The 25186-nt window shown below is 44.0% G+C and overlaps 1 protein-coding gene across 4 annotated transcripts in view; it reads left to right on the forward strand.

Annotated features, from left to right (window-relative positions):
• The first annotated feature begins 961 nt into the window (after positions 1 to 961).
• ABCB11 (ATP binding cassette subfamily B member 11) overlaps positions 962 to 25186 on the forward strand; it is a 47947-nt gene continuing 23722 nt past the window's right edge. The window contains exons 1-15 of one of the 4 annotated variants that reach the window (XM_060280342.2): positions 962 to 1083; positions 5058 to 5152; positions 6334 to 6358; positions 10657 to 10710; positions 12470 to 12512; positions 13466 to 13707; positions 14628 to 14715; positions 16190 to 16323; positions 17753 to 17924; positions 19281 to 19405; positions 20218 to 20392; positions 21162 to 21275; positions 22902 to 23012; positions 23123 to 23248; positions 24709 to 24912. In XM_060280342.2, coding sequence (XP_060136325.1) covers positions 5077 to 5152; positions 6334 to 6358; positions 10657 to 10710; positions 12470 to 12512; positions 13466 to 13707; positions 14628 to 14715; positions 16190 to 16323; positions 17753 to 17924; positions 19281 to 19405; positions 20218 to 20392; positions 21162 to 21275; positions 22902 to 23012; positions 23123 to 23248; positions 24709 to 24912 — 1689 coding nt within the window. In that variant the 5' untranslated portion in view covers positions 962 to 1083; positions 5058 to 5076. The remainder of the gene's footprint in view (positions 1084 to 5057; positions 5153 to 6333; positions 6359 to 10656; positions 10711 to 12469; positions 12513 to 13465; positions 13708 to 14627; positions 14716 to 16189; positions 16324 to 17752; positions 17925 to 19280; positions 19406 to 20217; positions 20393 to 21161; positions 21276 to 22901; positions 23013 to 23122; positions 23249 to 24708; positions 24913 to 25186) is intronic. The other 3 variants (XM_035133251.3, XM_060280346.2, XM_035133261.3) reach the window with 3 other exon arrangements.

The raw sequence follows: 25186 nt of genomic DNA on the forward strand, positions 1-25186 counted from the left end.
ACAACGTGAGTACCCTCCCCAAACACCCATGGGATACCATAGACTTTGTATGTCCCCAAAGATGGGCAACTTTAGGACCCATTAGAATAAATTCTAAGACTTGCTCATAACTGAAGTGTGAAAGGTGGATCCCAACATGATCAGCTACTCCTGAGTCTTTGATTCTGAAAGCCAGTAATTAAAATTGTAGAGAATCTGTGAAGTCAATAGAAAAGATTAGAAAGATGACAGGTGAATTAAGATGCTTAAACTGCGATTGCACCTGCTGTTATAGGGGTCCAGTTGCTTCACACACCAATGTTCAGTGACCAAATGAAGGGTTACCTGTGTATTGGCAACACACTGATGATACACATACAGCTCAGAGCTTTTGTTGTTGGCTCCTAATTGGTAATGTCTCCATTGGGGCTCCATGAGCTCCAGAAGGGGTTTCTACTATTCACACCAGAGGAGACCTCTTACTGCTTCTGTCAAACGTTGCTGTGGGAGGTGAATCCATAAATGACTTCTCTAGAAAGCTTTCAAAAATGCTTCCAGCCTAGGTCTAATCAAAGGGGAACTTTGTGAAGCTTTCTGGTTAGTTAGCTGCTTAGCCTCCAGCTGAGAAAGATAAGGAATGAATGTTGTGCAAATTTTGGAAAAGGAACAAAGATTTTTAGCTTCAGATTTAGAGAGGGACTTTCAAAGTGATTTTTGTACCCAATCCACATACATGAGACTTCATTGTTGACCTTTAGTCAAGAATTATTATAATATTGCCTTTCTGAGACGGCATAAGACATTTGTTTTTGTTTTCTGCGTAGTTTTTCAAAGATTTATATTTTCTCATTTTGCTGTTCACCTGTATGATAATTTTACTCAAGTTAAAATTCTACACTGGATGTCAATGAACTCTGAGGACCACTCGGTTACTGACCTTTGTGTAAATAGTCTCTGACTACTTAGAGGCTTAAATCTTGATAAATGGGTTACTACGCTGAAAGCTGATGGTGCTGAAAATGGATGTACAAACTGTTGGCTAATTTCACTCCATAGGATCTTTGGAACTTGTTTCTCTGTTTCTTCCTTTTTTTACTTCAACTGGTGAGGAAAAATATATGTATTGTTACCGTGTTAGCTTTGGATAAAACAATAAGCAACTTAAAAATAAATAAATTACAAAATATATTGTGACTAGATTGTAATGGTCTTAACAGTAATTAAGGGAATAACACCGTGAAAAGTGTTAAGCTGCTTTTTTCTGAAACTCTTGTTATAGAATAAGTAATAATTTGAAATAACTATTTCAAATACTCCTGGGCACAAGATGAATTTGCTATATTAACTGAAGAAGTCAGTTACATCTCATTTTCAGAGTATTCTAGGGCCAAACAGATATAGGAGATCCATGATATTTTAAGTTTTATTTAAAAGCAGAGGTGTGTGTTGGGAAGGAGGAATCTAAATTGGATTGGAACAGCAGAACTGGAATATGTTGATATCTCTTCCTTCTTGCAACATTTCTCTGATATCATATGCTCCAGCTACTCTATTTCCTACTGGGAACAAATATTTATACTTACTTATAAGCATGAGTGTTTTTTAAAAGCCTACTTAAAGTCATTGTCCTAAACTGTTATTTTATTACAATGGTGATGAGGATGTTGCTGCTGTTATTCATTAACAGAACTCAAAATTCCTATAGAAGGGCAAAGAGCATTTGTTAATAGGGTGGGAATGGTTGGGGTTGGGGAGGGAGACAAGTTAGGTCTCTGTTTTTATGCCGATTATGAATCCTGGGGTGGCTGCTGTAACCTCAGTTGACGTTTCCCTTCTGTGCAACACTTGTACTGAAGTGGGCAAAGTGATTTCTGTTGTGATTCTTTCTTCTTTGTAATTCTGCAACACTTACCCACTTACCATACTTCTCCCATGTAAGAGTGCATAGGATTGAAACCTTAAAGGCACAGGAAATGTCTTAGGCCAGGGGTTGCTACGGGCACATCTGCCAGCTGGTGAAACTGCTGTTATATATCTTTAGACATCAGGCCTTCGGCTTTGATTTATCTATGGCCTTTTTTGTATGAGTGGGATGTTTTAATCAAGTTTTTTTATATAAAAAAATAGAATGGTCTTTTAGATTTTTTTAATGCTAACTTTAATGTGTGTGTGTGTGTTTGTCTAAAATTGTTTAAATACTATAAGTTGCTTTGTGTTGCCATGGCAAAATAACCCCACCCTAATAAATTTAAGGGACCCAGGTGGCGCTGTGGTTAAACCACTGAGCCTAGGGCTTGCTGATCAGAAGGTCGGCGGTTCGAATCCCTGTGACGGGGTGAGCTCCCGTTGCTCGGTCCTAGCTCCTGCCAACCTAGCAGTTCGAAAGCACGTCAAAATGCAAGTAGATAAATAGGAACCGCTACAGCGGGAAGGTAAACGGCGTTTCCGTGTGCTGCTCTGGTTTGCCAGAAAGTGGCTTTGTCATGCTGGCCACATGACCTGGAAGCTATACGCCGGCTCCCTCGGCCAATAATGCGAGATGAGCGCGCAACCCCAGAGTCGGTCACGACTGGACCTAATGGTCAGGGGTCCCTTTATCTTTAATAAATTTAATAAATAACAATGATAATAACTGTTGCACTAAGAAGCCTGCAGAAGGCCTTGATGAGGGAGCAGCAACTTGAAAGTGGAAGAACTGAGCAGAGGGAGTAAATATTACATTTATGCTTTACTTTCCTGCCCTGCAATCTCAGTCACTGAAGGGGAATTTGACTATCAAGAACACCCAATAGATACTGGGCAAAGGGGATACGATTTTCTACAACGACGGCTATTTTGGCAGGGCTGGACCAAGGCAATTTTGCTACCTGAGGCAGAGCAGCAAAATATTCCCCCTTGCCCTCCGTTGAGTTATCTCTTCACAATTACTGCTACCAGGTGGTAAAATAAATAAATAAAAATGCAGCAATAATTAATTAAACAGGTAGCAATTTGCTGCTTTTCATGACACCCAAAATCAGTTGCCTGAGGCAGCTGCCTCCCTCTGTCACATGATAGGGTCGGCCTTCTGCATGAGGGGTGGAATATTCTGAGGTTTAGGTAGGGGAAAGGCCTTCACTTTATTTTTCAGCAACAGCTACCCCAGGCCCCCATCAAAATATTTAGACCACTGCCACCTTTTAGTTATGTAGAAGGGGGGCAGATAGAGCTGTCTAACAATGTAAACTACCAAACTGATCCTGACAGCCTTATGATGCTGTCCCCTAGCTGTTAATTCCTTGTAACTCAAACAAGACAGCAAGCTCTAGAGCAGGCATGTCCAACAGGTAGATCGTGATCTACCGGTAGATCACTGGACATTTGTGGTAGATCACTGGTAGATCAATGGCTCCCCCTGAAGAAGCTGAACAACTGTGGCTCCCCTAAAAATAGCTCAACATTTTACCTCCTCCCTGAAAAAAACTCAACAACTTTGACCCCAACCTCTCTGTTACGGAAATTACCCAAAATGTGCCTGCCTCCTTCCTAATAAAAGCTCAACAACTTTGACCTGAAACCTCCCCCCCCCCCAAAAAAAGGGGGTAGATGCCAGTTTTTAACTCTGTGAGTAGATCGCAGTCTCTTCGGAGCTGGACACCCCTGCTCTAGAATAATTTAATGCACCTGGGATTTAATGTATCTGGAGTTAAAAACTGGCTGGCTAGGGTTTAAATCAGTTCTTTCTACTGTACTGTATTTTGTTTTGCTGCAGTTTTCTTTTCTTTTTTTAAAAAGACTAATTGTAACTCATACTGGAAGTTGTCAAGCTGAAGCTCAGAGCTATTGTAAGCAAGTAAGCAAGGGCGTACCCACCACGGGGCAAGTTAGGGCAGCTGCCCTACTCTAGAAACAGGGCTGGTGGGCAGAGGCGGAGCACAGCCCGGCGGAGCACGAGTTCGCCATTCCCGCCGCGCCGCACCCTCCCTCCAGCTCCCCAGCGCGCCCTCAGGCAAGGCCAAGCACGGCGGGGAACCAGGGAGCGCGGCGCGGTGGGCGGGAACGCCGAACTCGCGCTCCGCTGGGCTGGGCTCCACCTCCGCCCACCAGCCCTGCTTCTAGGGAGGGGCACAGCCCGGCGGAGCGCGAGTTCGCCGTTCCCGCCCGCCGCGCTGCGCCCTCCCTCCAGCTCCCCGTCACGCCCTCTGGCAAGGCCAAGCGCGGCGGGGAACCAGAGAGCGCGGCGGGTGGGAACGCTGAACTCGCGCTCCGCTGGGCTGGGCTTCGCCTCCGCCCACCAGCCCTGCTTCTAGGGAGGGGCACAGCCCGGCGGAGCGCGAGTTCGCCATTCCCGCCCACTTTGTGGCCCCTCCCCTTCCGTGCCTTGGCCCCTCCCCTTGCCCCCCCCTAGTTTTGATCCTGGGTACGCCCATGCAAGTAAGTGTAAGTAAGTAAGTAAGTAAGTAAGCAAAGTGGAGCTGAACCATGGACCTACTGACTTATAAGGATTTCATTTCATTTTGCTAAGTGAAATCATACAAGTACAGTGGTACCTCTGGTTAAGAACTTAATTCATTCCGGAGGTCTGTTCTTAACCTGAAACTGTTCTTAACCTGAGGTACCACTTTAGCTAATGGGGCCTCCTGCTGCCGCCGCACAGCCAGGGCACAATTTCTGCTCTCATTCTGAAACAAAGTTCTTAACCTGAGGTACTATTTCTGGGTTAGCGGAGTCTGTAACCTGAAGCGTTTGTAACCTGAAGCGTTTGTAACCCGAGGTACCACTGTATGAAAGAGAGCTTTAGAAAATTGTCATTTGGTTTGCAAAGATGGGACACATTATTATTATCATCATCATCATCATCATCATTATCATTACAGTCATACCTCGGTTTAAGTACGCCTCGGTTTGAGTATTTTCAGTTTAAGTACTCCGCGGACCTGTCTGGAACGGATTAATCCACTTTCCATTACTTTCAATGGGAAAGTTCGCTTCAGGTTACAAACGCTTCAGGTTAAGTACAGACTTCCGGAACCAATTGTGTTTGTAAACCGAGGTACCACTGTATCATTATCATTATTATCATTATCATTATTATTTAGCAGCATAAAGAGGAAGATCATGCCCGAGCCAGTTACTTTGTGCAGTATTAAGAAAATCGGAGAAGACAACTATGGCTTTGAGCCGGAAGAATCACGTATGATGTTTTCCATTTTAAATACCTCTTGACTTTCGACACATTTCTGTAAATCTCTTCAAGACCCATTTGCTCATATCATCCCATGCTCATGTTTTTTTTGGGGGGGGGGAAGTATTTGCTTACCCACTCACTACTGCTAACTCCTCCTCTTCCTCTGGGTGGAAAAGTTAACGAATTATCCTGCAAGACGTGGGAGGAGGGTTTGCAGCTCAAGAGGATGGTCCTCTTCCCCAAGTTCCAGTGTGCAATAGACCAGTTTGCAGGGATTGTGGTTGGTCCCAAGACTGATATTCTCTTTTTGAGCATCTCAGGAGCTTGGGTGCGGGTTGCTACCTTTCTTAGCTGGAGAAGGAGGAAGAGGTAGCAGCGGAGGTGATGAGCAGGCAAAGAGGGTGAGGTGAGAGAGCAGGGCTGAAAACATTGGTGTCCACTTTGCAAGCATGCCCTTCTGCATGATCTTTTACCTTGAAAACCAAACCAGTCAAAACCTGGGGGGGGGGTCCAATTATAATGAAAGGAAATGTGGATTGTTGGAGAATAGGACTGGGCACGTGGAAGGGGATTAGGTCTCACAATTTTGAAACAACCAACTGCCCCATCTTGATGTGGTATCTTCTGCATTAGATTGATCCCCACCCTCACCCCCCGGCAATATCATGCTTATTATTTTATGCTGTTTCAGAGTTACTTTGTAATTTATTCCTAAATGGAATAGGAGCCTGGAAAAATACACATAAATAATAAAATATAGCGGCCATTTTAATATAGTGGGAATTTCCCCAGTGTTTTGTAATAATAGAAGCATCTTAAAAAACAAAAGCAAAGCCTTTTGTACAAGCACTCCTGCGCCTGAACATAGTCTTTGGTTAGCAGTGGCAAGATGATACAATTCTATGGGATCTTCTACATGCAAAGCATTGGCTCCACCACTAGGTTATGTCTCTTTCCATTTCCTGGACCTGTTTTGGGAACTGGTTTGGTGGAATCAGATCTCCAACATGAATCATTCCAATTTGGTCCATTTGGGATCTTACTGGGATTTTTGTACGAACTCTTTGAGTTCTCTTTAATCAAACACTGCCTGTACATAATTAAAATGGCTGTGTGTGTGTGTATCTAGGAGTATGGATTAATTTTCAAAAAAATGCTAACTATAGGATGTATTTGTTTTCCCCCAGCAGATAACGGCATCTGCAAACCAGAGTAAGTAATGCAGATATTTACAAATTATTTGGTTGGACAAGTAGGGCATGCGACAAATTGTTGCAGTGTAGTAGAAAGTCCTTCTGTTCCGGATTTTAGCCTGCCATGCTTCATTCCATTCCCCCTCTCCTGGTTTTACACCTTCCCCTTTCTCCAACTGCCAATGAGCATGATGTGACCACTGAGCATAGTCAGAGCTCATTTGTCTGTTTTGTTGGTTCCCCCCCTTCATTGAACCCCCCCCCATTTTTTTGCACCTCTTTGGTACTTCGTGGGGGGGGGTGTCGCTTGAGCCTGCTGATACTTCCCCCGTTGCGAGTGGATGGTGCAGTTTTGGCTATTAAAAGATCCACACTATTCATTTATTTGATGCCTAGACAGCAGTTTTCATAATCCTTTGGTGCGTTTGCAAGATAGGAAATGCAGCCATTTCAATTTTCTAAGCTCTAATATCATGCAACTGGTATGAGTTAAGCAAGAATTCAGAATACAATAGGCAATAACAGAATATCAGAAGAAGAAAAATGCTACTATTTCAATCAATTCCTCTTACAATGCAGGTTGGATCTGTTCACAGGTTTCATGGCATGATGTGACGATTAGCAATTCCCACGTGCAAACATTTCCCACTCTGGCTGCTTTCCTCAGATATGACATTGACTGACAGCCAATCAATCGTTTTTGTGTGGGTGCATGGCTGTGGTCTATGCCACAACAGAATATTCTAGAGTAGAATACAGTATTCTTGCTGAAAACCCCTGTTACAAAAAAAAAAAACAGAATTAAATACGAAGAAATTTGTACTAGGCTATAATTTAGTGAAAGCAAAACTAATATGTCTTAAAATAGAAAGTTTCCTGCTGTATCACTGTACAGTTGATGGAGAGAATATAGCCTTAAGCAAATTTCTGAGGAGCTGTGCTCCAGATAAGCAGAAATAGAGAGAGAAAACACCAAGCCCTTAAAAATGTTTCCACAGCTCAGAATTGCATTCATAACTAGTTGTCACAATGTTTGGTGCAAGGCACACACACACACACACACAAAAGCCAATGCAATTCTGGGCTGCATCAATAGGAGTATAGCATCTACCGGTAGATTAAGGGAAGTAATAGTACCACTGTATTCTGCTCTGGTCAGACCTCACCTGGAGTACTATGTCCAGTTCTGGGCACCACAGTTCAAGAAGGATACTGACAAGCTGGAACGTGTCCAGAAGAGGGCAACCAAAATGGTCAAAGGCCTGGAAACGATGCCTTATGAGGAACGGCTTAGGGAGCTGGGTATGTTTAGCCTGGAGAAGAGAAGGTTAAGGGGTGATATGATAGCCATGTTCAAATATATACAGTAAAAGGATGTCAAAGAGGGGGAAGAAAGGTTGTTTTCTGCTGCTCCAGAGACATGAAGCAATGGATTCAAGGTACCAGAAAGAAGATTCCACCTAAACATTAGGAAGAACTTCCTGACAGTAAGAGCTGTTCGGCAGTGGAATTTGCTACCACGGAGTGTGGTGGAGTCTCCTTCTTTGGAGGTCTTTAAGCAGAGGCTTGACAGGCATATGTCAAGAATGCTTTGATGGTGTTTCCTGCTTGGCAGGGGGTTGGACTGGATGGCCCTTGTGGTCTCTTCCAACTCTATGATTCTATGATTCTATGAATGGGATTTAAGTTTCAGATTAAGCCTTCTGGTGAGGCGAAACTCAGAGTAGCATGGAGATGCATTCTGGATTCTGGGAGGACTGGGATCTGACTGTTTTTACCAGAAGTATAATGTAGCCTAACCATTGTAGCAATATGACCAATGTCTTTCAAAACTGAAAAAATCATGTTAGCACACGTGAACTTTGTATACAGAAGGTATCTGCCTGTTAATTAACACGGAATTGGATGGTACTTCTCCCTGATATGGCCCATGCAGATAGGAATGAAAAAGCGCTCACATGCCTTCTCTGCCCACCAAATCTGGTCACTTACACTAAATTATGGTTTGGCTTAGTGTTAAGTGCAGATGAGGGCAAAGATGAGCATTCCAAGGAGAGACCAGTAAAGACAGGAAAGCTATCATTCAGGAAAGTGTTGGCCCCATTAACTGATTTGCATAATGAGTCACACTAATACACTTCTGAGGAACTCCACGGGGTGGTGGTTTTTTTGTTCAACAAATGGGCTGTGGCAGAGGTGCTGGGGGCGAAACTGGCCTCTGTCCCTCTTCCCTTCCCTTCATCCTCTGATGACCTCTCGCACCTCTGCCCCCCAAAGGCTTGTGCAACTGTTTGTTGCAGCAGACCTGGCTACAAGCTCTGCATGCAAATGGTGCCGCTGGGGCTGGCTGGGGGTGCTGGTTGCCAGGAGCTGAGGCGGCCTTTGAGTAAGTAAGCAAGCAAGCAGGTGAGGGATCCCAGCCAACCAGTCCTCCAGTCCTTGCTGTTGGGAATGGACAGACAAGTCCCAGGTCCTTGTGGGGCACTGTGAGGAGACATTTCTCTTTGGGGTGGGGGCGCAGCTCAGAGACTAGAGGTGGCAACTGTGGCTGCCCAGAGGACTCCCAAGCAGAGGGGAGAGGAAAAGAGGCTGAGGGAACACGCCACAAGGGTGTTCAAAATAGAGTGAGAGGCCGCCAGCTCTGCGGGCAAGGGGTGACATAACTAGGCTCCTGAGACCCACAGGGGTGCTGTAGAAAGAATGTAGGAAACTGTGGCGAGCCAGTGTGGTGTAGTGGGTAAGAGCGGTAGATTCGTAATCTGGGGGACCGGGTTTGCGTCTCCGCTCCTCCACATGCAGCTGCTGGGTGACCTTGGGCTAGTCACACTTCTCTGAAGTTTCTCAGCCTCACTCACCTCACAGAGTGTTTGTTGTGGGGGAGGAAGGGAAAGGAGAATGTTAGCCGCTTTGAGACTCCTTCTGGTAGTGATAAAGCGGGATATCAAATCCAAACTCTTCTCTTCTTCTTCAAAAAGGTTGGAAACCTCTGCTGTAATGATTTTGGGTAGAAAGGCAGCAGGAAGGAAAGGTTTTGACCATAAAGCACCCTTCTTCGTTTTTTCCCACGCAACACTGCCTTTCCCCAAAGCTGCTTTTTTTTCTAGGAAAAGCACAGATACCTGTAGGCATTATTCATGTGTCATTCTTGATGGCAGCTAAGACTGTGAGGACTTGCCTGAGGCCACTCAGGAAGTACAAGAGGAACCTAGGCCTCTAAGGAGTAAATCAAACTCTCTCTCCCTTCTGAATGATACTGATTTTTCACGTATCCACCCAGGCTGGGGAACAGGATAGTTAATACTCTTTATACTATAGTGGACCAATTAGGGGATTGGCAGGGTCTGGGAAGGGTGCCAGCCCCTGTTATATTCTTCTCTCATTGTTATAGTGCTATGCAAAAAATTTTTCCTGTGGGAGTACAGCCAGATGAAGCAATGAGGTGGAATATTAAGATATATAGGATAAGACACAGCTTATGATCCTGTAACCAGAACTGCCTCAGACACTCTCACATCATGTATGTTTGAAGATCCTCTGAACCTCAGCATTGCACTGAGAACCGTGAAGGCAGCTAGACAGTCCCAACCTTAAAATTAACGGTGCATAAAAGAATTCTTATTCTTTTCCTTTAAGAATTCCACTAGCACTGCCTTTCTTGTAGGAATAGAAGAGAATTTTCATTTCATTTGCATTTTAATAAGATACATTCTAATTCACTCTTCCCCAACAAATACATGAACTGAAATGCAGCTATCCTTGAAATTTGCACTTTCTTGAATTTTGCAATGCAGTGTACAAAAATGCATGAATTAGGGGGAAATGCCATAAAAATGAATGACTATTAGAGAAAGTAGCATGCAAAAATGATTTATATATGGGGAAGATGCTTGGAAAAATATGTATCTAAGTCAAAACCGCATACAAAAATGGGTTCATTAGGAACCCAAATTTGCACTAAAAGGCAGGTGCATTTTCATGAGAATTATTTTTTACAATCATAAATTGGTGTAGAAATGTGAAGACAACAGCAATGGGGAAGGGTTGTCCTGTGGACTAATGGTATCAGAAGGGCATAAAAACCAGGCCTGTTGAAGGAATAGAACCTTTATTGTAATCTACTTTTTAAGGGGGCGGATTTCAAGTCTATTCAAAATAAAGTCCACTTCCTTGTGTTTCAAAATGACGTTGCAACTGAAGCCATAACAACGTCCCAAGATGATAACATACATTTTGGTGGATAAAATAAATTTGAATGGAAGTACATGGGAATTAGGCCCCTTAAGATTATTCACATGGATATTGCCTTGCCTTTTACAGGTATTTCCATACTAAAAAGGAAACTTCTTCAAAGAACAATACAAAGGGGAAGAAGTAAGTTAAGCTGTTTACTCTTCTATCAGGATAATTGCTGCACCCCTTCATTCATTCTGCTAAACTTTGCAGGAGTGACAGAGGGTGGTAAAGGAGGCAAAATCTCTGCCACAAGATGTGCTGATGGCCATCCATTCAGACAGCTTTCAAAGGGGATTAGAAAAATAATTCATGGAGCCTAGGACTATTAACTGGCTGCTAGCCATGATGGTCGTAAACTGTGGCCAGGATCATGTCTTTGAATTACTAGTTGATGGGGAGCAACTATATCCTAGGCCAACCCCAACATCTCTCACCACCAAAGGAACACAAGCGAATAGCAGAGAACCTACACAAGCGACGCTGACAAAAAAACCCCACATATACTAAGCAAAATAGAAACATCGCCACCCGACCCCTACCTTCCCTCCATCTACCTCTTTCCCCCTTTTCTTTCCAATGTCTCAACAAATGAAACTGATTTGTAAAAATGTTACGAGAGACATTGCGTATATTTTTGTAAACCAAGAAAATCTTTAATTAAAAAACAACAAGAAAGAACAGTAAGAGCTGTTCGACAGTGGAACTTGCTGCCAAGGAGTGTGGTGGAGTCTCCTTCTTTGGAGGTCTTTAAGCGGAGGCTTGACAGCCATCTGTCAGGAATGCTTTGATGGTGTTTCCTGCTTGGCAGGGGGTTGGACTGGATGGCCCTTCCAACTCTATAATTCTATGATTCTATTATTCTATTCCCCCCCCCCCTGTGTCCTGTCTGTATCATCCAGATGGACGGTGGCAATAAGATTATTTTCCACTTCTCTTCGACCAAGTGCTATTTTTCTAGGACAAAAGAGGTACTGGAACTCAGCATGAATGCCTCCCCTGTTCTCTTATAATGGCAATGGCTCCCACCTGGGAGGTGCCGGAACTGAGTTCTGGTGGGGGTGGGTGGGGAGCCCTGCTTCTAGGTAATATTTCTGCTCGTGTGCAGAAGATTCACTTCATCATTTGGCAGGGCAATACAGATTGGTGCATAATGTGTGGTAAATTCTGTCAGAATATATTGGTGTGTGTGTGTGTGTGTGTGTTCTCAATGCAAGCATTGATGTTGTGCAAGTATATGGGTGGTTCAATGACAGCCTGCAACCTTTCAGGCAGCGCAAATTTATCCCTCAGATTAAGCTGCCAGCCTCTCCCATCTCTGCCTCATTGTTCCAAGAACCGCCTTGCCTTCTGTGCTATGCTCACTCTTCTCCTTTTAGGGCTAAAATAGGGTTTGGTTGTGGCTGGATCTAGGATAACAGGATTCTCCTTTAATTTGTCAAGGAAAGCACATTCTTTCACAGAAGTCAGAAAAGGGCATTACAGCAAACTTTTATATGCTATTTTTGCAAATGTTTTTTTATAACACCAGCCAATATCTATTACATGAGGAGGGCTTTTGAGATATGCTCCTGTAGTCCAGCATCTGTAAAAACACCACTTAGGGAACATGCCGTGAAACTGGACTTCTCAAGAAGGCAGTGTGTGTGTGAAAATATTGGAGAATTCTTGACTGTCTTGGATTGATTGATTCAGGGCGGGCGGGGGGGGGGGGGAGTCAATAAGCAGAGGCTGCTGGTGGTAGGATGGAACTGCCTTTACACACAGACTTCTTTGGCACTGTGAAGAGGTTCTTCCATCATCAGGCAATCCAGCAATAGGGATTTGATTCCTAACATATCTAGGGGAAAGAATGCAACTTTCATAATACAACACATTTTGCTCTTCTTTTTTTTAACAGGACATCAGAGAAGAATGAGATTCGAGTTGGCTTCTTTGAGTTGGTAATAAAATGGTTGCTTTCCACCATTTTATATATCTGTTGTGGTTCTATAGATCAGGGTGGTCAGATTCCCAGCTAATAATAATGATAATAATAATTTATTTATACCCCGCCCATCTGGCTGGGTTCCCCCAGCCACTCTGGGCGGCTTCCAACAAAACATTAAAATACAGAAATCCATCAAACATTAAAAGCTTCCCTAAACAGGGCTGCCTTAAGATGCCTTCTGATGGTCTGGTAATTGTTGTTCTCTTTGACCTCTGGTGGGAGGGCATTTCCACAGGGTGGGTGCCACTACCGAGAAGGCCCTCTGCCTGGTTCCCTGCAACTTGGCTTCTCGTAGCGAGGGAACTGCCAGAAGGCCCTCGGCGCTGGACCTCAGTGTCCGGGTAGAACAATGGGGGTAGAGACACTCCTTATAGGGTCGTCATAATCGCAACCACCCTTCAAATGGAGACAGCTTTGTATTTTGTTTTTCCAAAACTATTGTGGGGAGCCTGACGTTCACTGTGAAGGTGGTGCATGTTTTACTCCAAGAAGGAATGGTGGAGCCTAGCATTAGACAGGGTGAAATCCAGTGCTACAGTTCCACTCATGGAGCGACTTTTGACTCAGAAGAGCATCTACTAATGCAAAAGAAGGGAGGTGATTTGCACTGATAACTCTCTTTCATGCGCAACCCTTGTGCCTTCTTCCGCACTTATCTAGAGGGTCCTACAAGCTTCTGTAACAGATTTTCAGTTCTCAATGGACTGTAGCAGGAAGGTGGGATCAGAAAACAACTTCCATTTATTTTAGTGGCTGCCTCTGCTGGATCAAAGCCATTCTGCTAGTGAAGTAGCAGCCTTGGGTTTCAGCCATTGTTAGTAAAAAACGATTGGAACATTAATATACAAAGGAGTGTTGCATAATTTTTTTGTGAATGCTCTTTGTTGTTTTTTTCTCCTCTTAAAGTTTAGATTTGCTTCTTCATCTGAGAAACTGATGATGGTTTTTGGTGGCATCTGTGCTGCTGTTCATGGAGCTGCCCAACCAGCCATGTTGATTGTTTTTGGGGTAATGACAGACACATTTATTCAATATGATATCGAGAAGCAAGAGCTTAGTGACCCGAACAAAGGATGTGTGAATAACACTATAGTATGGCTCAACAGTTCCCATCACCAAAATGACAATAATACACCAGTGAGTTGTGGGTAAGTGAACAAGACATTTTGCGTTGCGTCCAATGCTAATGCTACTCAGAGTAGGCCCACTGAAAGTTAAAGAACATGACTAACTTGGGTTCATTAGTGTCATCAGGTCGACTCTGGGTAGAAGCTGGACATAACCTTACAGTAATATTTCAATATTTTGAAATTTATAGACCTTACAAATAAGCAAAGCATTTTATCTCCTCTGTTATTAAATGACATTGTCTGAAATCTTCTGCATTCTTGCACAGAAGACAAACCAATGATACTCCAGGTAAGTTTACCAGCCTGCCTTCATATATGTGTGATTACACAACTGGGCATTGGCTCTGTAGTTTTGCATAGACTTGCTTCCAGGTATATGTGCATAGATTGCATCATTAGTCTTCCACAAGGAAATAGTTTGAAACTGGATCAGTTTATGCAAATGTTGAACAATAACTAATATTTCTTCTTTGTTTTGCCCTTGTTGAATTACACACCAACCCAGGCATCCCCAAACTCGGCCCTCCAGATGTTTTGGGACTACAATTCCCATCATCCCTGACCATTGGTCCTGTTAGCTAGGGATTATGGGAGTTGTAGTCCGAAAATATCTGGAGGGCCGAGTTTGGGGGTGCCTGCACCAACCAGTTAGCATTTAATGCCTTTAATGTTTGATATTTTACTGTGGTTTTATAATTTGTTGAAAGCCACCCAGAGTGGCTGAGGCAACCCATTCAGATGGATGGCATATAAATGATATCTTATTGTTATTGTTATTAATATTAATGGAGAATATTCATCTAGCTGCTATCGAAGTTACATTATTTCTGCTATTAAATTAGCTGGCTCTGTTCACACATGCCTGCAGGCACATCGGTTCAAGATGGACTGATTTACCAAGGTCATATATCTTCTTTAATTCTTTCTTTATCTATCAGGTTGCTGGACATTGAAACGGAAATGAGTTATTTTGCAAGTTACTATGGGGGAATAGGCTGCGCAGTGCTTGTGCTGGCATACTTCCAGGTCAGTATTATTATTTACTTCCCCATATTGTTTTCCAGAATATAAAATGGTTTAATGTCGGTGGCACTCACCTGAAAAGCAACAAAAAGGCAGCTAAACTCCTTTCTCCACAGTTGGGGCACAGTCATAGGGCATTTCCAATTTGGGATGCAACCACCCAAAAGGCCCTGCCTTGGGTTCCCATTCATCCCTCCCAACTTCCTGTGGACATTTGTTGACTGGAATCCTTCAATGATGGGCATTGCGAGGCAATTTTTATGCTCCTATCTCATGGTGACAATCCACATCCAGTTAAATACATGTCCATGTGTTTAGTAGGCCTCTGTTATCAACATACTGGAGTAGGTTTGTAAGCCTGAGATTTGTCCCCATGCTCCATGTCATGTAGAATACACACAAAAGGACCAAGTGTTTATTTGCCCTTTAATCATAAGAGTTAACAGAAGTGGTTTGTTTTGTTTTGTTTTTTACAGTTAGCTCCTCAATGTCAAGATCAGTAATGGTAGACAAGGCTCTCTGGAGGTAGCTTGCCCACCACATTTCACCATGCCTTATAAAATGCAGCTGCAATGTGCAAGGTTGGAATATTCTAGGGTGTATTCTAACTCCTGATGGGAAGGCCCAACTATCTCAGACAGCAGCAGTGAATTTGCTCCTCGAGAACACTATGTGGCTTACAATATGATGTGGAAAGGGTTCTGTGGAGGTAGAAATTTATGAAAGCAGTGTATGTTATGATTTGACTACTGTTCCCAAGCACATAAAAGAACCCTGTTATGTACTGTACTTTTCCGTGAATGACGCCCCCTATTTGGGGGGACTCAAATTTAATAAAATGGGGGGAAATGGCACGGGGTTGTTGAGCTTTTTCGGGGGGGATTATGCAGGGTTGTTGGGGGGGGGTTGCCCAAAATCGCTCATTCGCATGCGTCCAAAAATCCGCCTCTCATCTGTCCCCTCGCCGGCAGAAGCTGCCAACCGCCCACCCAATTGCCACAGCGTCAGCCAATCAACACCAGCCATTGACACAGCAACCAATAACATGCCCATAGCCGCTGACAGACACGGCAGCAACCAATCAAACGTCCACCCTATGCACTATCCGTGTAGAAACGACCCCCACTTTTTAGCATAATTTTAAAAGAAAAAACCCCTAGTCTTATACACAGAAAATTACGGTATATATTCTGTACCTGGTTATAGCCAGGCAATTCCCACTAATGTTTGTTAATGGTTCCTGCAAGCCATTGCAGCATATATCTGTAGATGCCTGAATCAACTTATAAAGCATGTGCAGGGTTATTGTAACAGAAATAATCAATGCCAAGTATACCCGAAATTAGAATTTTTTTTTCCATTTAGCTGGCTGTGTTGTCAATATTTGCATTGTGGTTTAGTAGTTCCTAGATGATCACCCCCTCCCCCTTTTAACTGTGACTCTTCTTTATCTCTCATTCTTCCCTACCCCCTACAGATCAGCTTATGGGTAATCGCAGCCGCTCGACAGACACAGAAAATCAGAAAAGCCTATTTCAGGAAAATAATGAGGATGGATATAGGCTGGTTTGATTGTACATCAGTGGGAGAACTCAGTACACGTATTTCTGAGTGAGTAATCTGGGACATCCATTGGTGGATAAGTCCAGCATGTTTTTAAGACACTGCATGCTAATGAGTAGTCTGTGTAAGGTTATGTGAGTGAAGAATAACATCTATTGTACCAGACTGGTGTCTGACTCCAAAGCAGAGCTAATATTCCACTGGATTTTGCTAGCAATATGAGAGAAAATTGGTTTGAATTTGCACTTCTTAGAACAATAAACAAACTGAAAACAGAGCTGGCTTTCCAAATTCACACTTCGCTAAATTTTGTGATGCAATTCTTCAATTAAAAATGTGTGTAGAAAAATGCATATATTGGGGGAAAGTGTACATTAAAAATGCACGTATTAGTGAAAATCACATACACTAAATGCATTACATAAGGGAGTACAGCTTGCAAAAAAATGTGTGTGTTAGACAAAATTACATACAAAAACACATGTTCACACTGAAACCACTTTGAGGTTTTTCTTAACAATCAAGTGGTACATAAATTTGATGAAATTATAAATAATAAGAAGGAAACATTGAAGCATTTCTGTGAGGACAAACTGATGAGAAAGTGCTGCAAAGACCAGAAAAAACAAGAAAACAAAAACCCCAAACTGATGGATTTGTCCATCTTTAGCAGCTGCAGGTATTAAACAACAGGTATTAAAAGGGTAGAAGATAAAACTATTATCTCTGCTTGAAACTTCCTACCATTAGGAAACCATTACTTTGCTTGTGTGTTCAGATGTCGAAAAGACCACCATAGGCATTTAAGCAGAGATGTAGAAGCAGGTGGAAAGAAGCAGCCATGAGCCTCACAGGGAGAGGGTGGAAACACACAGATAACAAGGCAGGTGTGCCATGTAGGCATTTTCCCAGCAAAAACATCTAAGGCCTTCCCTAACCTGGTACCTTTGACGTGCTTTGGACTGCATCATCCTCAACCAGTGCAGTTGTAGTCCAAAACATCTGGAAGAAGGCAGCCCTGTTTGCACCATCAACTGGCCTGCCATTTTTTCACAAGCTGGCGATGCTTGATGAGCATGTACTTTTGTTGCTAAGTGACCCTGCCAATGCTCATTCACCCTCCTTTTCCATGGCTGACACATAGCACAGCTAGTCTCCAAACTTACAAGGAGAACTGGGGTGAGGAGGAGAAACACAAGCACAGGTTTGTTGGCAAGTAGAGTCCAAGAGTGGGGTGGTTCGTAGGCCAAAAGCCCATCCCAGAAACCCAAGAACCTACAGCCTGCCTGGAATCTAAAAGGAAAGGCTTGTTTACTTCAGACCTCAGTTCCCAAATGTCTGAACAAAGGAACGAAGAGATAAAAGCAAATGGCTCTCATCAATACTTCTCCAATGTAGAAACAAATTGAATGTATATTTGGGATTGCAATGAGGGTCATATGCAACTGCTGCTTCAACTTTTTTTTGTTCTTCACAGTGACGTAAATAAAATAAATGATGCTATTGCTGATCAAGTAGCAGTCTTTATCCAGCGGTTCACCACCTTTATTTGTGGATTCATGTTAGGATTTGTCAGAGGCTGGAAGCTGACCTTGGTTATTATCTCAGTCAGTCCACTAATTGGGGTTGGAGCTGCCATGATTGGCCTGGTAAGGAACAATGCCATTCCTATCTAATTATGGCTGCTTTATAGTCATGGAGAACTATGGTAAGATTTTAAAGTCACTGGCCGTTTTTTTTAAAAAAAAACAATTACAGTGGTACCTCGGGTTACAGATGGTTCAGTTTACAGACTCCGCTAACCCAGAAATAGTACATCGGGTTAAGAACTTTGCTTCAGGGTGAGAACAGAAATCGCACGGTGGCAGCGGGAGGCCCCATTAGCTAAAGTGGTACCTCAGGTTAAGAACAGTTTCAGGTTAAGAACGGACCTCCAGAACGAATTAAATTCTTAACCCCAGGTACCACTGTACTCCACAGAACTCCGTCAAACCATCTACTAAAGGTTTTAAAAAATCTGTCCAATATCTATTTTTCACTGTTGTTCAGTGGTGCTCTCTGTGTTTCCTATAACCAAACTGAGAGCCTCAGTGAACCCAACTGGATTTTTGCCATTGACTTCAGTGGAATGTGCATGCAGTGTTGGAAGTCACAAAACCTTAGATCAACCTTTCTCAAACTTGGTGTTCTGCAGATGTTACTGGATTAGAGCTGGAGTTATTGGACTACAGATGTTACTACATCTACCATCAGTCCCAAACCAGCATTGCCAGGGTGGTTTTGGTTGTATTCCAGCAACATCTGCAGGGCATCCATTTGGGGAATGCTGCATTACATAATTTTTGTTGTGCCATAAGTCTCTTCCTTGGATTTGCTGCACAAGCAAGCACATCCAGCCCTCTGAAAGCTGACTCTGTGGAAGGCAGGCATTTATAATGCACTAGATAAGCCAACCTGATCTATCACATAAGTTATTTAGCACATGACTATGGGTAGGTGGCACTGTGGGTTAAACCACAGAGCCTAGGGCTTGCCGATCAGAAGGTTGGCGGTTCGAATCCCCACAACGGGTGAGCTCCCGTTGCTTGGTCCCTGCTCCTGCCAACCTAGCAGTTTGAAAGCACGTCAAAGTGCAAGTAGATAAATAGGTACCGCTCCAGCGGGAAGGTAAACGGCGTTTCCGTGCGCTGCTCTGGTTCACCAGAAGCGGCTTAGTCATGCTGGCCACACGAACTGGAAGCTGTATGCCGGCTCCCTCAGCCAATATTACATGAGATGAGTGCCACAATCCCAGAGTCCGTGACTGGACCTAATGGTCAGGGGTCCCTTTACCTTTACCTACGGGTAGGTGAAGTGAGCAAAAAAGAAAAAGAAAAAGAACAAATTTGCTATATAAATGTGTCCTTTGTAAATGTAGATAACCCAGTGTGACAGCAAGGAGCTTGTACAATCCAAAGGAGAAAAACCTTCACTGCCTAAATGAATCTTCTTACTGATTGGTTTAGGCTGTGGCAAAGCTGACAGGTCGAGAATTAAAAGCTTATGCAAAAGCTGGCGCTGTGGCCGATGAAGTGCTCTCATCCATCAGAACAGTGGCTGCTTTTGGAGGGGAAAGAAAAGAAGTTGAAAGGTTGGTTCGTATGAGTGACTCAGAGACCTGAAGAAATTTAAAAGCAACAAAGCCTATGGTTTTTAAGAGCATAGCATGTGCAGGAAGATGAATCCTCTCCTTTGCTGTAGCTTAGATCCACACAGTCTATCACCCCATACACCTTCCACCAAACTTTCTAGTACAGGCGTCCTCCCCACTTACATGGGGGTTACGTTCCAGGCCCCTGCACACATAAGCGAAAATTGCGTACGTAGTGAGCATTCTCTAAAAAGCCTCTAAACGCTCCCCAGCTCTCTCTACTGCTCTCTCTCTCTCTCCACACAACTCTGCCTCCAACTAGAGTTGAAGCTCTGGGACTGACGTTCTCTTCGGGCTCCAGAGAGGGTCTCCTTGCGAGCCACAGGGACTCTCCAACTCGCTCCCACTATTTCCATGGGGAGGAAATAAGGTGCAGGAAGGAGAAAGGGGTTCAGCACCCCTCATCCAAAAATTAGAAGATGGGACTCCTCTCCCTTGCACTCCCCACCCCTTTTTCCGAATCAGACCATTGGTCCAAATTGTTCAGCATTGCCTACACTGAATGGCAGCAGATCTCTGGGGTTTCACGTGCGAGTCTCTCCCAGTCTGACCTGGAGAAGTCAGGGACTGAACTGAGCACATGCAAAGAATGTAATCTGCCACTGAGCTACAGGCATTGCTCCTGCAGCATGCAAGCGTTCCTCTTTTGCAACAGTTTCCTTCAACCCCAAACATGGCCCTTACTTACCCCCTTTGCTGTGTTTTATTTTTCTCAAATGCACTTTTAAAGTTCCCTTCTGTTCTTTCCGCAGGTATGACAAAAACCTAGTGTTTGCCCAAAACTGGGGAATCAGAAAGGGAATAATAATGGGATTTTTCACCGGTTACATCTGGTGCATCATTTTCCTGTGTTATGCACTAGCATTTTGGTATGGCTCAAAACTTGTTCTTGAAGATGAGGAGTACTCACCTGGCACACTTATACAGGTAAGGCTTTCAATGGTTTTCCCCATTTCTTTTTCCTAAAAGCACTTGCGCTTCCAGCCACCTCATTGCTTTGAAAAACGAAGTGGGTGCTTTGTAAACTTTTCAGTGTGACCTTAACAAGTGGGGCCTGTAGTGTAAAGTTGCAGTGTATCTAGTAGGAGGTATCCCAGCTAACCTTTTTGCAAAATTCTCTCTCTTTTTTTGCCACCATCCCACACATTTTTCAGTCAAACTTCCCTACAGCCAGTCAGCATTGTACACTTACCAAGCATATTCATGAATGAATGAATTTATTATTTCGGGTTCACTGGGCTGGTATTTGTGCGTGTGTTTGGGGGGGGGGTGGTCCCTTGGAGTCATTTCCTCCTTTCCCCCTCCAGCTGGCTGAGACCTTCTTCCTATGCACAAATGGTGTCATTTTGACTACTCAAGGATCAGCTCAGACAACGAATTCACTATTAGCATATAAGATATATTTCAGAGCATCGTTTAAACCTTCATTGGAACCTCCCTCTACTCATCTTAAAATTTGAAACGTTTCCCTTAGTTGGGAAAAAAAAACGACAATGCCATTTTAAATTGCATTCCCACCTTCAGATCTATAGATATCGTTTTTGTACCCTCCTTAATATATCACACAGGGTGAGGGCATTTTTCTGCCTCCCAGAATGATTCCTCCTAATTATAATTTAATTTCTGCACCAATGCAATTTTTAAAACCATCCAGAAAACGTAATTGTTTTCCCCCGTCCCCGTTTTTTCTTTTCAGGTTTTTTTTGGAGTTCTGGTAGCTGCCTTAAGTCTTGGCCAAGCTTCTCCTTGCCTGGAAGCCTTCGCCACTGGGCGAGGAGCTGCAACAAATATCTTTGAGACGATAAATAAAGTGAGTAGCTCAACTGGTTCAGCGCCACTAGCCTGTGTTGGGGGGGGGGGTGAGGTGAAATAAATGAGCCTCACATCAGCTTTAGGACTTCTGCCAACAGCACAGATGAGAAATATTATGGTGATTAAGGGAAAAATTGATTGCAGATTAAAGCAAACCAGCACCATGCCTGTGCATTTGAAAAAGAGCGCATTCATCCAAGTGGCAGTTCTAAATTATTGCTTATGAATATTCAAAGTATCAGCAAGCTCCAATATTTATCTATTAGGAGTCAACTCTATAAGCGGCCTGGTCGCCAAGACACTCAGCTCTGCAAGACGTTTTCAGGAATTAAGCCGTTATGGTCTCCCTTGATTTATAAGGAATGAAGTGAAGCCAAAGGCTCAGATAAGGACATTAATACACATAGTGTTACCAAAGCTTCAGGGAATGGAGAGAAGATCTCTTCTCTTTGTGAGAGGGGAGACTTTGCGGACAGGACCCGCTTCCTGCGCTAAGCAGGGGGGGCGTGTTTCGGCCCCCTGCTACAACCTATCCCTGCTTCCGCGTCCTGCCTCTGGCTGGCCAATAGGGCGGGCTGGGGGGCGGGGTTTACCTGCATTTAAGGCAGCGCGGCAGCATTCAAATCCTCTTTCTGCTGCTGCATCCCGTCGGCTCTTCTGAGCTCCTTCCGACTTCGGACCTGCTTGTTGCTGACCACATGGCTGCCTCCGTCTTAGGCACTGGAATATGTATTTGTCTGCTGTGTTTGAGGACTGGTTGTGGCCATCATCCAACCCTCCTCTTTTAGGGGTATCCCATTAAAGGGATCCAGCGGTTGTGGATCCCGTCCGATGCCCTGCTGGTGGCTAGGGCCATGGCACGACCCCCGGTGACATCAGGGGAAGCTTTCAGTTGTATTTGCATCAACAGGCTCCTCCCACTGGTTGTTAACCTTATTTGACTCCCTGCTGAGCGGGGTGGAGTCATGCTTGCTCATGTGTCCAATGCCTAAGCCAATTGATGCGCGTGATTAGAGAACGACATGGGTGGGCCGTAGCAAAACGTGCATAATGCCTTGCATTTTTTGAAGAATATCTTTAGCAGTGCAATCCTGTCCATGGCTACTCAGATGCAAGCCTAAGTTCAATGGGATTGATTCCTAGGAAATGCATGGTCTGGGCATGTGGTCTCTGCATAGCAGGCACATTGTGCCCCCTGACTGAAAGACCAGGTGGTGGGAGGTGAACAGCACAGAACTTGGGGTGGATGAAAACAGGCCAAAACTTTACGGACTGCAGCGAGGTGAGCGGAGTTAGCATGGCATAGGGCCAGGATCTGTTAACATTCTTAGACTTCTCATCTGAAGCCCCCTTCACCACCCCAATTCGCCTGTTGGGGAGTGCCATGGGAGTTGACCGGCATCTAGGGAGGCAGTGTGGGGGCTACCCAAGTGTCAGGCATCCCATTGGTAATCTGAAATGGGTGGCACCATCCCCAGGCTCCAGCCAGGAGCTGGAGCGACTCCTTAAGACCCTCTTACAAGGGTCTTCCTTATGTTTGGATTCTACCCAGTGCAAAAGAGAGAGCGAGAGAAAGCAGCTTTTTCTACAATGGAAGTAATATAACCGATTAACTCTGCCCCAGAAACCTGTTATTGACTGTATGTCAGAAGATGGCTACAAGCTGGATAAAGTCCGTGGTGAAATTGAATTCCATAATGTGACTTTCTACTACCCATCCAGGCCTGACGTAAAGGTAAGTGCTTCACTTTTCTGGTTAACCATGATAGCTGTTTCCAGGTACTGCTTTGAACATCAGGGGAAACACTTTTTTAAACATGCAATATTTTTCATTTTTATTTCCAGATTTTAGAAAAACTCAACATGGTTATTAAGGCAGGGGAAACAACAGCTTTTGTTGGACCCAGTGGAGCTGGGAAGAGCACCACAATACAGCTCATCCAGCGATTTTATGACCCTAGTGAAGGCATGGTGAGAGCTTTACCTAACTTCTTTGTAAGAGAGTGGTCACTTTCATTTTCATCCCCTCCCTTTAATTAAAAATGCAGTAAAATGACTACATAACTTCCATTTTCATTTAAAGAATCCTGGGACATGATTCATTCCCACTGGAATGGGAGGGATAGGGGAGAAATTAGATTCAGTTTGCATTTAAAGGTGAACATACTTAATTTGCGCTTTCTGAATCAATATATGAAGTAAAATCCAGCCAGCTTTTGAAATTCACAGTTTTCTGAATTTTGCAGTGCAGGTCTCTAGCAAAGTAGCATGTACATAGAATAGGGTAAGGTAAAAAAGGTGGATGTAAGGGGAAGAGAATATAGGGATCCTCCTCCCCGCATCAGAAGCAGCTCTTCCACAAGCAGCGATAGCAGCAAGGACGCCCAGGAGTCCAGTCAGGAAGTGGAGAGAGAGAGATGGGGCTCTGGCAGTATGGGAGAGCCCCTACCACACAGGAGAGAGGAAGAGAGGGGGGGAAGGGGGGGAGGAGGAAAACATGGAGCGCAGGCCCTTTTTTCCTCCGGTTCCGGAATTACGCAGGAGAAGGAGGGGAAGGAGATTTGCTGTCCCGACACTCTTATGTTGGAGGAGGTCCAGGGGCGGTCCAGTGCCGGATTCTGCATCGGACTGAGCAGACATGTTTTTACACACCAGTTTCACTGTAAATAGACTGTACCAATAAAGACTGTTTAAAGACAAGCATGCGGAGCGTCGTTACTCTAGAGTAGTCGCAAGAATCCCCTGACAGTAAAGGACCCCTGGATGGTTAAGTCCAGTCAAAGGCGCCTATGGGGTTGCGGTGCTCATCTCACTTTCAGGCCGAGGGAGCTGGCGTTTGTCCACAGACAGCTTTCCGGGTCATGTGGCCAGCATGACTAAACCACTTCTGGCGCAACAGAACACTGTGATAGAAGCCAGAGCACATGGAAACACCATTTACCTTCCCGCCACAGTGGAACCTATTTATCTACTTGCACTGGCATACTTTCCAACTGCAAGGTTGGCAAGAGCTAGGACAGAGCAGCAGGAGCTCAATCTGTTGTGGGGATTCGAACCGCCGACCTTCCGATCGGCAAGCCCAAGAGGCTCGGTGGTTTGGCTACAGCGCCACCTACCGCCCTCATAGAGTAGGGTACAAAGTGCTTAAAGGCATTGATTAGTAAATATAGCATATAAAACTGCATTATATTAGGGAAAATGCATCTCAGAAATGTGTGCATTAAGCAAAATTCATGCTAAAGAACTTTCATGGGAACTTTAAAAAATAATAATCAGAAAGTAGTGTAGAAATATGAAAAATTGGAGAAACCAAAATTGACAGATTCATCTATTCCTAGTGTAGAATCTATTCCAATATCAAATACTGAGTGACTGAACAAGTGTATTATGACTATTTATCCTGCAAACAACTTGTTGTTGTTGTTGTGTAGATTACTCTAGATGGACATGATATTCGCTCACTTAATATTCAGTGGCTGCGTTCTTTGATTGGCATAGTTGAGCAGGAACCAGTCCTGTTTGCTACCACCATTGCAGAGAACATTCGCTATGGTCGGGAAGATGCCACTATGGAAGACATCATCAGAGCAACCAAACAAGCCAATGCCTACAACTTTATCATGGATCTGCCTGGGGTAAAGCAAGCTTCAGTTTACAATATTCAAAATCCTGACATGACTGCATGCCTATCTAGCTTGTGACCTACAAAGTCACACACAGCCCACCAGCCATGCATTGTCGCTTTCCAGAAGTGTTTGTCTGTTTTTGCAGTCTCAGGCAGGCACTGAGAACAGAATGTTACTCACACCTTGGTGGGTTCTTATACATGGCTGGTGGTGGACAATTACTGTGTAGGTCTATTCACAGTGTTCAAGACAATATGGACACTTGTCACCTTCTACAATGGCC

This window comes from Zootoca vivipara, chromosome 1, assembly GCF_965207765.1.
Source record: "Zootoca vivipara chromosome 1, rZooViv2.hap1.1, whole genome shotgun sequence".
Taxonomy (NCBI): domain Eukaryota; kingdom Metazoa; phylum Chordata; class Lepidosauria; order Squamata; family Lacertidae; genus Zootoca; species Zootoca vivipara.